At 46.2% G+C, this 13,508-nt stretch overlaps 1 protein-coding gene across 1 annotated transcript; it reads left to right on the top strand.

Moving 5' to 3' along the window:
- The first annotated feature begins 2,871 nt into the window (after nucleotides 1-2,871).
- Nucleotides 2,872-7,242, top strand: LOC308407244 (ras-related protein Rab-7L1-like). Its single transcript, XM_080898797.1, has 5 exons — nucleotides 2,872-3,192; nucleotides 4,602-4,673; nucleotides 5,130-5,311; nucleotides 5,444-5,565; nucleotides 6,961-7,242. The coding sequence occupies exons 1-5, from the start codon at nucleotides 3,075-3,077 to the stop codon at nucleotides 7,088-7,090; spliced, it is 624 nt and encodes a 207-aa protein (XP_080754923.1). The 5' UTR covers nucleotides 2,872-3,074; the 3' UTR covers nucleotides 7,091-7,242.
- Nucleotides 7,243-13,508: the final 6,266 nt, after the last annotated feature.

Below are 13,508 nucleotides of genomic sequence, written 5' to 3'. Positions count from 1 at the left end.
GTGTTACCTCCTTTGACAGTATCACAGTATCAGCTTAAAGCACTTGTTGCTGCTGAGTTTGCATCTTTTGCTGTGAAGTACAGCCAGACTTTTGACCGCTTCGCCTTGGGCGTTTTTAATCTGTAGCTCTGCTCTAAAAGAACGGACGTACCTGGCCCCGCCTACTATCCTCGGAAACGTAAAATGATTGGCTAGGATCCAAAGTGTATGACATCTCAGGGAAAAAAAGCACCGAAATGTGCGCTGCTTTTCAGTCTGGTTACTACCGTTTATGTCAGAACCGGTGCCCATCCCTAGTGGAGAGTCGTTCTACTGTGAGGACTCAGAGATCTCCTGCAGAGTCAAGAACACACAGTTAATCAGCTGGTGTTGGCTTACTTCAGAAATCAGAGTTTGTCACATGGATGGAAACCTGCTGGATCCCAGCTGATGGTGTGAGCAGATCTTGTGAGCACACCTGGTACATGTTGTGTTAAGTTTCTGTGTGTAGCACTGCTTTCACACAACAACACAAACTGAGCGTGCTCTCCTCCTGCCTGGTGTTTGGTACTCAGAGGCTAATACTGGCAACAGGAAGCCTGCACAGAGGGTCACTGACCCGCCAAAACATCACCGGCTGCCCTCTGACACCCCTAGAGGCCATTGCCAGATCCTCCTGTCTCAGGTAAGCCAGGCACCCTGTCCACCACCTGTCTGACCCGCTGCCCTCAGGTCAGTCAGGTCACTCACACACAGACTCAGACCTTTGTACACCTCCTTCACTTTGTTCTCCCACGAGTGCCTTTCTGTTGTTTTAGATGTATTTCTCCTGTCTGTCCTTTATTCTGCCGTCTCATTATTTATATTTAATTCCTGCACAGTTGCCGTGGAGCACCCATCATTTTGTTGTACGTGTCCAATGACAATAAAGAGATATTCTATTCTATTCTACTCCATTTTGGGGAGCGCCATCCCTCTGTTTACCTGCATGTCACCACACTCACCTGCCTCCATTACTAAATCAAGGACCAGTCCGTTTGTATCCGTCACGTTCAGGATCCACCGTGGATTCCTCCGTGTCGATCCGCAGCTCGGCTGTTTTGTGGGAGCTGCTGGTTTGAACACCTGAAACATCATTCAGCCAAACACCTGCTGGGAGGATCAGAGCCTTCAAAGAATTACACCTGAAACTCTACAAACCCTAACCCTGAACAGGTCACATACAGCATCTGTTACAGATGAAAACATCTGTAGCTAAAAACACAGAAACCCTCCCACACCACAGACAATCTGAGCGTTTTAAACACAAAACCTTAAAAAGTCCCTGTGTTGCTTCTGCTGCTGGGATAAAGACAAAGGCTGGAAACACACTGACGGAGTCACAGAGATGAGTCTGCTTCATGGCGACTGCACCCACCAATAACTGTCAAACTCGACTCCACAAGGCCCAGAGACAGGAAGATGAAGATGAAGAGGAGATGCAGCAGGACGAGGGTGGAGAAGGAAGAACCACAAAGTAAAAGCAGATAAACTCTCCCTGCATCACCAAGATGATGGTGGCGACAGTGAAGCCTCCATGAAAGTGTCCTGATGGTTCACGTTTACTCTGCAGCTTTGGTTACGATGCACAGCCTGATTCCTCTGATGTTAGTAACATTTCTCAGTCAATGCTCTGCTCTTTAATACATCTGTATTTTGAAATGCCGCAGCCTGTGTAGTTTTCCTTGGCAGTAATGTTTCATTGTTCCTGCCAGCAGGTCAGCTAGATCCTCACCGATGCTGGATCCTGTGAAAAAGAAAGCAGCCAATGAGAGAGGTTTGACTTTCTGCTGAAAACAGGCTGAAGCATGAAACATGCTGATGAGACGATGGGCAGGTTCTACGTCTACTGTTGCTCTATGTGTCCTGTGTAAAGCTGGGACAGCATCAACAACAGAGGAAAAAGTAACCGAGTGCATTCAGTTTGAATATGGAAGAAAATGCAGTGTTTTCTAATAATATGAAGTAAATGGTAAATGGTCTGTATTTGTATATCGCTTTACGTAGTCCCTATGGACCCCAAAGTGCTTTACACTGCATGCACCCATTCACACACACATTCACACACTGGTGATGGCAGCTACCTTGTAGCCACAGCTGCCCTGGGGAGCACTGACAGAGGCGAGGCTGCCGGACACTGGCGTCGTGCTAAAATATAAACCCATTCATTTCTTACAACTTAGACATAAACAAAAGTTAATGTGATTGAAAAAACAAATCATCTTTGTTTAGCCCCCCAAACTAATCACAACTTTTCCTGAAGTAAAATTAGTTACAGATTTAAAAAGCAAACAGGCTCAAGTATTCTTACTGTTTAAAAAAGACAATGATGGATAAAAATGCTGTGTCACAAGAACAGCAATCAGTACTGGTCCCAGCACAGAACCCTGAGGCACTCCAGCACTAATCTAATCAAAAACAGGAATCTATCAAACGGATTTGATTTATTATCAAACCATTGATCAATACTTCTTGACACATGTTGTAGGAACCGGGGTCTAATCGGAAGGTTGGTGGTTTGGCTCTGAGACGCATCAGAGAGCAGCTTGGGTTGGTATCCTGCTCAGGGATATTTGGCATGCAGACTGGAGCAGCCGGGGATTGAACCACCAACCTTCCGATTAGGAGACCCACTCTTAACACAGCTGTGATTACCTGGCCGCAGGTAATCACAGACTGCCATGAAACCAACAGAAACCAACAGAAGTCACTAACAGCCCGCCGTCCACAAAGGCGTGGTTTATGTGTCTGATTCATATTTATGGCCTGCAGCAACTTCCTGTCAGGAAACAGCAGAGTGTTGAAACACCGACTCTGGCAGCACTGTTGGACAGTTAGCTTCGAGGTGTAAGCCTGGCCCCTCTCTGGGTTTGAGGCTGGGCAGATTTGAATGTGGTGTAATTTAAAGACACAGAACATGTATGTGTGGTGTTGTTTAGTTAGAGGTGAGTAAAATGTGTGTCTGGCTCATAAACGGTGTTTCCTGAGCAGAGGTGTGAACTTTGAGCTCTCCGTGCTGAGGTCTGTCACCTGCTGTTGCGTGACGGAGGACAGCGATGACGGAGCACCTTCTGAAAATTCTCATTGTCGGTGATGGAAACGTCGGCAAGTCTTCCTTTGTTCATCGCTACGTCAGCGGACAGTTCAACAAGACCTACAAGATGACGGTGGGAGGTAGGGCTGCTTTACTCTTTTGAGTCTTTGAAACATTGGCAGGGTCTGCGTGGTGTGTTTGGGTGCCCTGAGACTTTGCATGGTCATCAGAAAACTTCAGAAGTCATGTTAGAAATAGCAGGCACTAACCTGAAACTGGTTTTTATATCGTAGAGGAGCAGACTGATGTTCATGTAAAATCTGAAGACAGATGGAATATAAAAGTGGATCCACCACTTTGGTCCTGACTGAGAAAACAAAAACCATCAGACTGTCGCACAGCTCCTGCTTTGGGCTCATGTTACACCAGATCATGACTTAAAAGATCTTAACGTTTATCTGTCCCACCACGATTGTCTCGTTCCCTTCACCTCTTCCTGAATTAGAAATTTTTCAGAGAAGTCGTGTTATTCAAGGAAATTTGCTTACTGTGGGAGTTCCCTTTAAACCGTTCCTCAAGGGACCTTATATTTATTATACACACACAAAGTGGGTTTTTAATTTAATTCATTTCAACTTATATATGTCTCCCAAACTGGAAGCTGGTTCCACAGAAGAGGGGCCTGAAAACTGAAGGCTCTGCCTCCCATTCTACTTTTAAATACTCTAGGAACAACAAGTAGGCCTGCAGAGCGAGAGCGAAGGGCTCTAATAGGGTGATATGGTACTACAAGGTCATTAAGATAAGATGGGGCCTGATTATTTAAGACCTTGTATGTGAGGAGCAGGATTTTGAATTCTGGATTTAACAGGAAGCCAAAACAGGAGAAATCTGCTCTCTCTTTGTTGAAGGAGCTCTGTAACTTGTCCTCTAGCACCACCGTCAGGTCAAAATGTATTTTTCATCTCAGGACCTCGGCTGTTTTTAACTTTATGATCTAAAACTTTGTTTCTTACACAAATAGCTGGAGTTGATTTTCAGACTTTGTCCTTTGGTTTGCTTTGACTGGCGACTTCAGTCCGCCGGTCTCTACAGCTACATTTGAACCCATCACATCAGGAGCGCTCCTCCTTTTAAACCAAAGCTCCAGGAAATAATGAGGTTCACAGTCTCTCTGCACGAGTTGAATCAAATGAAGAGGAGATCACTGATTATTTCACAGCCTTCAATCTGTTTGCAGATGGGGATTAGTCACTTGATTCAGACCCCAGGTGTACAAAATACTGAATGAATAATTACAGGATGAGACACGTTGTTAATTTCAATGTTTATACATACCTGGAAGCAACTGAGAATGAGTGCAGGTTCAGCTGGACGAAACCAGCTCTCACTTCTTTGCGCTTAATGAATAATTTCACAGAGGTTTCACTTCAGAAGAAGCAAAGTGAAACTTTGAGTTTATTTTCATATTTTCCTGTGTAGATGTGCCTTCAGTGGCGTTTCATTTCTCTCTTGCTGCGTCTCTAAAACAGACTGTTTCCTTCTGCAGTGGATTTCTCCGTTAAGCTGCTGCACTGGTCGGATAAAGAGAAAGTCCGACTGCAACTCTGGGACATCGCAGGTACAAAGAAAGTTTGGCTTCAGCTTTTTTAAGCTCAGTGGGTCAGCTGATGCTAAGACTGGTTAAATGACGTAAAACAAAAACTCGACTTGCAGCAGACATGACACGGTGTGCAGGTAGAACAACAGCAAACGTTTGAAGTTTGAGTCAGTGTGCTCTACAAGCTTCTGGAGGCTTTGGTGCACCTGTTTAGAAACTGCTTTGTCTACCTGACATAAAGGGCTGTGTTTGAACTGAACATCTTCAATCTGTTTAACAACAATACACTCAAACAAATAATGAAACAAAAAAACTAAACTGAACATTTTCAGACAGGAAGAAAACTGAAAGCAATTAAAAATAGTTCAAAATAAAATAAAAATTAAATTCAAAATATCTAACGCCTCTGCATTATTGACTGGGTCATGGATGGATGGATGCATTGGTGACACACTGACCTTTGCCTTGTCTCTTCAGGCCAAGAGCGTTTCATATCCATGACCAGGATCTACTATAAAGGGGCGCTGGGCTGTGTGGTGATGTTTGATGTCACCAGTTCCTCCAGTTTCTCCAGCTGTCGCCACTGGAAAGAGGACCTGGACAATAAGGCCATGCTGCCCAACGGAGACTCCATCCCCTGCATCCTAGTTGCTAACAAGGTGATTGAGTGCATCCAGCTAATGAAGGATCCACCAGGAAGCTTTGAGGTTCAGGCTAATGAGCACAGGCTGCTAACATGCAGTGAGTCACCTGACTATAAACTCAGTCTTTCTGCTTCGGTCTGTTTGCAGTGCGACCTCGCTCACAGGGCTGTCTCTGCAGACACCATCGACAAGTTCAGCAAAGCCCACGGCTTCATTACATGGATGGAGACTTCAGTCAAAGACAACAAGAACGTTGGAGAAGCCACGAGGTAGGAAGAGAACATCAGAGGCAGAGCTCAGAGAATTCATTTTTAGGAATTTAGAGTTAAACCTGGACCAATCCAGTAGAATCCCACATCTCAGTTTTGTGTTATGTGCAGTTTTATTCAATAAAATGTAACATGCAAGAAGGAAATTAGCTTATGTTAGCACCTGCTGAAGCTGGAATCAACCTGAAGAGTCAGGCTACGTTCACTCTGCAGGTCTTGATGCTCAATTCAGATTTTTTGATCAAATCAGATTTTTTTGTCTGCTTGTTCACACTACAAATAAAATGCGACAGCAAACGCGCTCTAGTGTGAACGCTCAAAGCGGCCGCATGCGCAAAAGAAGACGTCACACACAACGCGCTCTGTTTAGACCCAGACCAACAGTGTGTTTGACTGATGGTCTTAATATAAAGACTTCGGACCTCATGTTTCCCAATTTTTGCTTTAAGTTATTTTTTTATTTACATAATAATGTAGATAACCTAATAATGATCCTTACTGCTGTTTTAGAGGATAGCTGCAGATTTCTGTCAGAATCTGCAGATTATACAGTACAAATAAAATGTTCACGTTTCTCCAACGTTGTCTTCCCAGCAGTTTCACTGGATGGACAGGAAGCGTTCACGATGTCTTCTCCGGCGCTGATAATTGGCGTCTGTCTTGTGTCAGTGACGTAAAAGACGGATTTAATGCGACGTGACCATCAAACAGCAGTCGCTCTCTAAAACATCAGATATGTATCGGATTCAGGACCACATACGAAAGTGACCCAGGTCGGATTTGGAAATATCGGATTTGTCACACCATGATCAGATATGGGTCGCGTAGGGTCAAAAAAATCGGATTTGATGCGCTTTCGCCTGCAGTGTGAACGTAGCCATGTCTGTAGCTCCTCTGAGGTCCTCCTCCTCAATAACACCTGTGGGGGAGGGGGCGTTTCTATAACTCACCAGTTTGTATTATTAGGGGCGTGGCCTCTTTCACTGACACAGCCAGCTGTAACTGCTAGCTGTCTGCTAGCTTTTAAATAGCTAACAACTTCATATTTGCTTCCCTGGTTTAAATGGAACGACGGCTTTATTCTTTAAAGATGATGCTCTGAATGTTGGAGGGACGTCCTGCAACAGCTTGTTTTCTCCGATCATTGAAATTACTGAAGCTCAGAGCGAGCAGCTCAAAGAGTTTCTGACCAGGTCATCGTCTCGCAGGTTTTGGTGGTTTTGGCTGGAAACAGCTGAGATGTTTTTGAACATTATCGAGGTATCCAGGCCGTCTTTCCTTTGACACAAAGATCTAAGATCTAAAGCAAGAGAGAAAAAGAGTGTTAAACAGAAAATTCAATCTGATCAATCAGGAAAACACATCATTAAAGCTGTGAAATCTGTGGCGTTTCAGGATGCTGGTGCAGGAGATTCTGTCGGTTCAGTCCACCATGGACCCGATTCACAGACCTGAAGTCCGAGTTTATCCTCACCCGGACTCAGAGTTCAACAGAAGCTCAGGAGGAGAACGAGGCTGCTGCTGAAACCACGAGCATCACTCGGAGCACAGCAGGAAGTACTCTTCATGTGCACGTGAAGTGTAGGACTGTGAACTGTCTCGGAGCTGATTCTGGCTCTCCCACCTTTAATAGTTTCATTTTGAGCTAAAGGTGTAAATTAAACCAAGTTCAAATAAAGATCCGGGCCTCGCCTAAAGCGAGAAGCAACACTAAGGACAAACACGGGTATATGTTTCACTGCTGTGATCAGAAACAGGTGAGACACGTTAAAGGTCCGATGACGTGACGCCGAGTGGGGAGCACAGGAAAGGTGCTGGAGACAATGGTGAACAGGAAAAGCTTTTCAAACACACAGCACATGACCTTAGCGTGTTTAGCGGTTTGTACGCTGCACCCTGATGAGAACAAACCAGCCTCACACAGCAGAAACACAGTCGAGGCTTCTGCCACAACTTCACCTACATCCAAGGTGCCCAGAGAAGGAAACTAAGAGATTGAAGCTCCAGAAACACTCACATACATTCATATTAAACACCTTCGTCAATTAACTTTATTCATTTCAGCTTCGTCAGTCCTGATCCACATGAGTTTGAGAGTCCTGGGTGGGGACCCAAACCTGATCTTTGACTAAACCTCTGGAGAGTAAAAGAAGTCGAAGAAAAGAAGTGAAATGATGATGACATACTAAATAATGAATGACACACACCTCCAGCCTCCAGCAGAGGCACACGAGCTAACAAAAGAAAAGGTCTGGTTCAAACCTTTTAAACTGAAAAGGTTAAATTCGTGTTTGGGAATCAGCAGGTGTGCCACCCAGGTAAGCAATGCGAAGCAGAGGCTGAACACGGAAAGGTGGCGTTCAGCGTAGGCGTGGGGACCAGAAGGAGCACATGGAAGGTGAGTGTATCGTGAGAGAACGAGGTGCAGAGCGTGCTCGGTGCAGCCGTCCATCATCTCCCATCACGCTGAGTCGTCCCGACACGTGGCGTCCCCGTGCTGGCGGCGAGGCGTGTGTGAGTGGGTGCTGCACAGCATCAGTGGGACATGCACGGGAGCTCCGACCTGCTGCGAGAAATTCTGCTTTGAATTTTTACACTTTTACTCTTGCTGACAGTTTTTAGCTTCTTTTATTTTTCAGGTTGTCTCCTTGTTTCATTACCTGTTTTACTCTGGCAGTTACCTTCCCTCTGCGTTTCAGTTTGTTTACTTCCTGCCTCTGTCTGTTTCCCTCCTCCTGTGTTTCCCTTCTGTTTCTCAGTGCCTCAGGTTGATTCCTTTGAGCTTATTTGGACTTTCTGGGGGTTTCCAGGATAACCAGCATGCTTTGTGTATTTCCTTTTGCCTGACCTGATGTCATCTGCATTTGTATCCAGTTGTAGCACAGAAACATTTTTCAAAGAAGGCCTTCGGACTGTTTTTCTAGATCTGATTAATAAACATGCTAAAAAGTCAAATACCATCTTATGATTACCCAACTAAGTAAAGTAAAGATAATCAGGCTTATCCTCCCAGGGTGTCATTTGTTTCAGTGAGAGCCAGAGAAACCTGAGAAATTCTTAGCTTGGATTTGGAGCAGGTTCATAAAATGGTCATATTAAGCTTTGGTAAAATTACTTTAATCCCCCAAACAATTGCAGTGAGTAATATCAGGAAACCACAGCCACGTGATCAATAAACTACTTCAGCTTCAAAGAGACCCTCACCACCTCACGCTGTTTTAGTCCATCTGAATTTATGCATAAAGTCAATGTAAATTTCCCCGATGAACATTGATAACATCTGAATTCATGCAGGTTAAAGTATTTCAACTTTAAGCTACTGCAAAAAATGTCCCATCAGCTGCAGGACGACCTAACTGACTCCATCGCCAGCACTCTTTGGTTCACTTTTAAACAGAGCTCAGAAAACATCCAGTGTGACGGGGCGTGGGGCGGCTGCAGCTGATACACCTGAGCTCAATCAGCTCATCACGCCTCCCCTGCATAAAAGGAGTGGACTGGGTCCAGAGTTATTGTTGTTGCCGCTGAAAAGCTGCATCGCAGGCATGTTTAGACGACAACCAGAAATAAAAGGAAACTGCTGAAAAGTGTTGAAACATGGTTGGATCCATCATGCATCTTTTACATGCAGAAAACAGAAACCCTGGAAGCTTCTATAACTTCCAGCTGTGGGACTAATACAGGCTAAAGGCTGTCTTCTCTTATCACACTGGCTGAGTGGGCTTTCAACTCAAATGAATTCTCACGTTAGGCGTGAGGACGTCATAGCGGTGAGAAAACCATTTAATTCCAGAGTCAGAATCTTTGAGATGGTTTAATTCTATCGAAGTATAAAGTTTTTCTTTCCATGTTTTTGACCTGTCTTTGGGTTTAGCTGAAGAGTCCAACAATGATCTGCTCCTTTTCCTGTATGCTTGGATCGACTGGTTTTCCATTACAATCTGGTACTACCTAACGTGTGTGGCTGTTGTCATAGCAACACGTCTCGCATGTGCGATACAACAAAGGTGGACATCAAGGTGACGATATACCTGCTGCTTGGTCGTGCGGGTCGTTTTTAGCTCCTGAACTGGGTTTCAGGTAGTTTTTAGCATCTAAATCTGAACAGCAGTGGAAAGCGACGCAGAAGCCATAAAGGTGGAACCACAGCTATTAGCATCCTGCAGCTTTAAGATTTCATTGTTCGGTACCCCCATACTCCGGGTCGCGGAGTATGGGGGTGCCTACTGGGGTCAGCGGGGGAGGGGTCACTTGCCCCTCCCTTCCTTCCCACCCCATCTCCAGCTGCCTCCCTCTTCCCGCTCCACCACAACCACCCACACATGCAGGGCCTTGGAGTAGGGGTGTGTCACCAGGGGAGGCTAGCAGGAGGGACCATGCGCTTACCTGCTGCTCTCTGGCAGGTAGCTCCATGCCCTCCTGGGTTTTAAATGCACCTTAGAACACACATGCATCAACACTACAATGAGTGGGTGGAGGGAGGTTTGGAGTCTTCTCTCACCCCCGTTCTCTGCGACCTGCTGGAGCGGGAGGGCTAGGAGGAGGAGATGGCCGTCCGACTGCGGTCTGGAGTGTGGGGCCTCCCTGCTGCTGCGGAGTCGGGGCGGTCTGCCTCCCCCCACCGCAGGGAAAAGGGAAACACCACCTGGGTCTGGGTGCAGTTCCCCCTCCAGGGGCGGGGGCACCTAGACCCGGTATGTAGAGTACGCTTGGGGAGTGTGATCGTGTGTACAGCGTCTCTTTATGTCTGTCTCCACGTTGGTTGAGTGTGGAGTAAGTGCATATGAGAGCATGAGGGTGGGAATGGATGTTTGTATCTGTGTGTGCCTGTATGTCTGTGTCTATATGTCAGGTTGGGTATCAGACGCCACCTCTCTGGGGACATCTCAGGCCCTCCAAGGTTTGGAGGCCTATCTCCCCCCACCACCACTTCCCCTACCAGTGGCGGACTCCCTCAGACATCGGTGCGTTGGTGGTTCTTTGTGTCCGGGGATGGGCGTCCAGGTACACACCGGCTCACTCCTTGGTGGCTGCTTATCGGGGCCTGGAGCCTGGGGCTCGCTCGGGCCACTTCGGAGGTGGGGTGCCCCCGGCCTCTCGGCCTGGGGCTCGGTCACTCAGGCACGGCTGGCTGCCGGCGGAGCTCACGGGCGCGTTAAATAGATTTTAAAATTCTATTGTTTACTTATAAAATTTTGCTGCTGAGTGAGCCCTCATCTGGGACTCTCCTCAGCTCTTTCTGGGACAGTGGCGCGGCTGCCCCTCTGTTGGTCTTCCTTGGTCTCTTGTGTTCTGGGGGCCTCTGGATGTCTGGAGTTTTGATCTCCTCCATACCTGCTTCATGCCCTGGAGGACGGGGCTGTGGCCCCCCCACACCCTCTAGCAGATCATTACATGAAGGAACCTTTTAAAAACAAAAAACAAGCGCGTCCATGCTCACAGGTGTACACACGGGTGATCACACCCACAAACTACACCCTTTTTGGCTCCTACCTCAAAGCACACTGTGTTCTGTTGATCTTATGTGCTGCACAATAATGTTTAATATTTAGTATTTACTGTCATATTCCCATATAGGGCTTTGGAGTTGACGTCACGCCGCAATGCATTGTGGGAGCGCGGCGCCATTTTCGGGGTCTACGATCCAAACAAACTCACTGTTGGAACGGCGACGACGACAAGAAACATGTTTAAAAGCAGCTCAAAAGAAAACGGACGGTATAGAGACCGATTGCGTCCAGAGGCGAAGCAGCGGTATTTGAAAAAAAATAGAGTGCATCGCAAATCTGGACCCATATGAAATACGGCAGTGGAGTAAAGACCCAGACGACTTACCGCCACTGTCCTACCCCGATATCTTCACCTATCTTGTTTGTGGAGTAAGTGCTTACACAGCGAACCAGTTTCGTAATTACAAGTCACTGGAGGCGCACATCCAATTTACAAATGGCTGGGTGCAAGATTTGGCTATTTTCAAGCCGCCAAACTCTGAGTACGTCGTCAAAGGAAGTCAGCTGGAGTGCACCGAGTGAAATAGCCATTTTCCACCCCCCACCATAATTAATGTTATACATTTATCAGTAAACTGCTAAAATATCGTTACCATATTATATGCCCATAATTGTAAAGTAGATGCAAATTAACACATTGATAATCGGGCAAATTATTAACGCCAATTTGTGTCCTCCCTGTCTCCTCCTGCGAATCTTTACATAGCACATATGTCTGCAAAGTCACTCCATTTGATGTTTGATCGCAATTTCTATAACTTCCGAGACCACCAACGATGATATTATTCAGCTATAAAGTGTGATGTGAACATATTTAGAACTTACCGGAATGAAAATGTCTTGAGCACACCAGCTGATATCTGGAGACGTAACAGAACTTGATATCAGCTCGTCTCACGGCTGCTATCCAGGCTAGACGCCTTCGTTTGGTAACATCCGATACATGAGCTCCTTCATGTTGCTTCCAGGTTGGGAAAGCATAAAAAGACAATCCAAACTTATTCCCGTGCCGGTCGTAAGATCGAACATTGCAGCCGACCACACAGCAAGTACGAACCATGGCTATGCTTTGGCTCCTTACTTAGACCCCCAAAATGGCGGATCGGGCCAAAATCCTTTCCACGCCCACCCCCGTGACATCACGCTCCAAAGCCCTATATCATTGTGATGTTGTTTATTCTATTACTCTTGTTCTCTTCTGCTTGTTTTCTTTTTTCTTTCTCAGCAGGTGATCCAGGTGATCGATATATGCATTTTTTTTTCTCTGCCCGTTCTGTTGGTTTTTGTCTTTTGCCCTTCTCCCCCGTCCCTCTTCTCAGCTGTTTCTCTTTCCCTCTTTCTTTCTCCCCTTCTTTCCTCCAGTCAAGTCTGTCCCGTATTCAGTAAGTGAAAATAAAATAAACAATAAAAGGTGAATCAAATGGACCATTACGGCAAGGCTGGGATGGTCAGTTTGGTAAAGTAAATCCGTTGGGCATCTTTCTTTGCCTTTAGACAATAATTCTGATGACAAAAGAGCCAAACGGGACAGGCAAAAAAAAAAGAAAAAAAAATTTCATTGTTCAGACCCAGAAGATTCATTTATGTTTACACAGTCTATGGTTTACTTCCTGTTTTATTTTGAAGGTTTGTTGTGTGGTTTTCTTCCCTCCTTTCGTCTTCCTCCTGCTCTTATTAGCGTGTGATTATTATCCTTCCTTCTGATCTTCTCCTTTGGCTCCTTTAGCTTACTGTTCCACCCTCTCTGCGGTCCTCTTTCTAAAAACAATCAAACTGCTGCAGCTTTGGTTTGTCATAAATCAGGAGGCAACGTGACGGTCTGCAGTCAGTGTGAGGTTTCTGTAACTGATTAAACACACTTTAAATGTTTCCCCGTCACTGGAGGCGTTAATATTCACCAGTGAGCTCTGAGCTCAGAGCTGGAAACCCTCAGAGAGGAGGCCGAATGTTGGACAGATGGAGCTCCTGTCTGTGTGTCAGCCTGTCATGGCCACCCCACAGCTCACAGCAGGGGGGGGCAGTACCAGGCTCCTCAGAGGGGCTCTTTAGCCGTTAATGGACACAGTGTTGAGAGCGCTTTTCTCCTCCTCTCACTGAGGGGGCCCTGCTAAAGATGCTTTCGCCCATTTTACATGGTCGCAGAGGATTCATCATGGCTTCATGGACAGGTCGCCTCGCCCCACATATTCAGGTGGCTGGGCTGCAGGAGGCTTCTGAGAGCCCCAAATACTGGAGCTGATAATTATGGCCTATATTGTGCAGTGACCCGGCCCAATGCACTGAATGCACAGGTGTCATCCTGCTCATCGTCACATGACAAGGTGTATGTAAACAAGCCCACACAGGCAGCAGACTGCAGCTGAAGTACAGTTTATTAGAGGGTTATAGAGGCTGCAGTGCACACATCTGGGGCTTTATGCATTAGCAGCAACG

This window comes from Rhamphochromis sp. 'chilingali' (assembly GCF_963969265.1).
Source record: "Rhamphochromis sp. 'chilingali' genome assembly, chromosome: 12".
NCBI classification, from domain to species: Eukaryota; Metazoa; Chordata; class Actinopteri; order Cichliformes; family Cichlidae; genus Rhamphochromis; species Rhamphochromis sp. 'chilingali'.
This window is presented reverse-complemented; position numbering and strand designations above follow the sequence as displayed.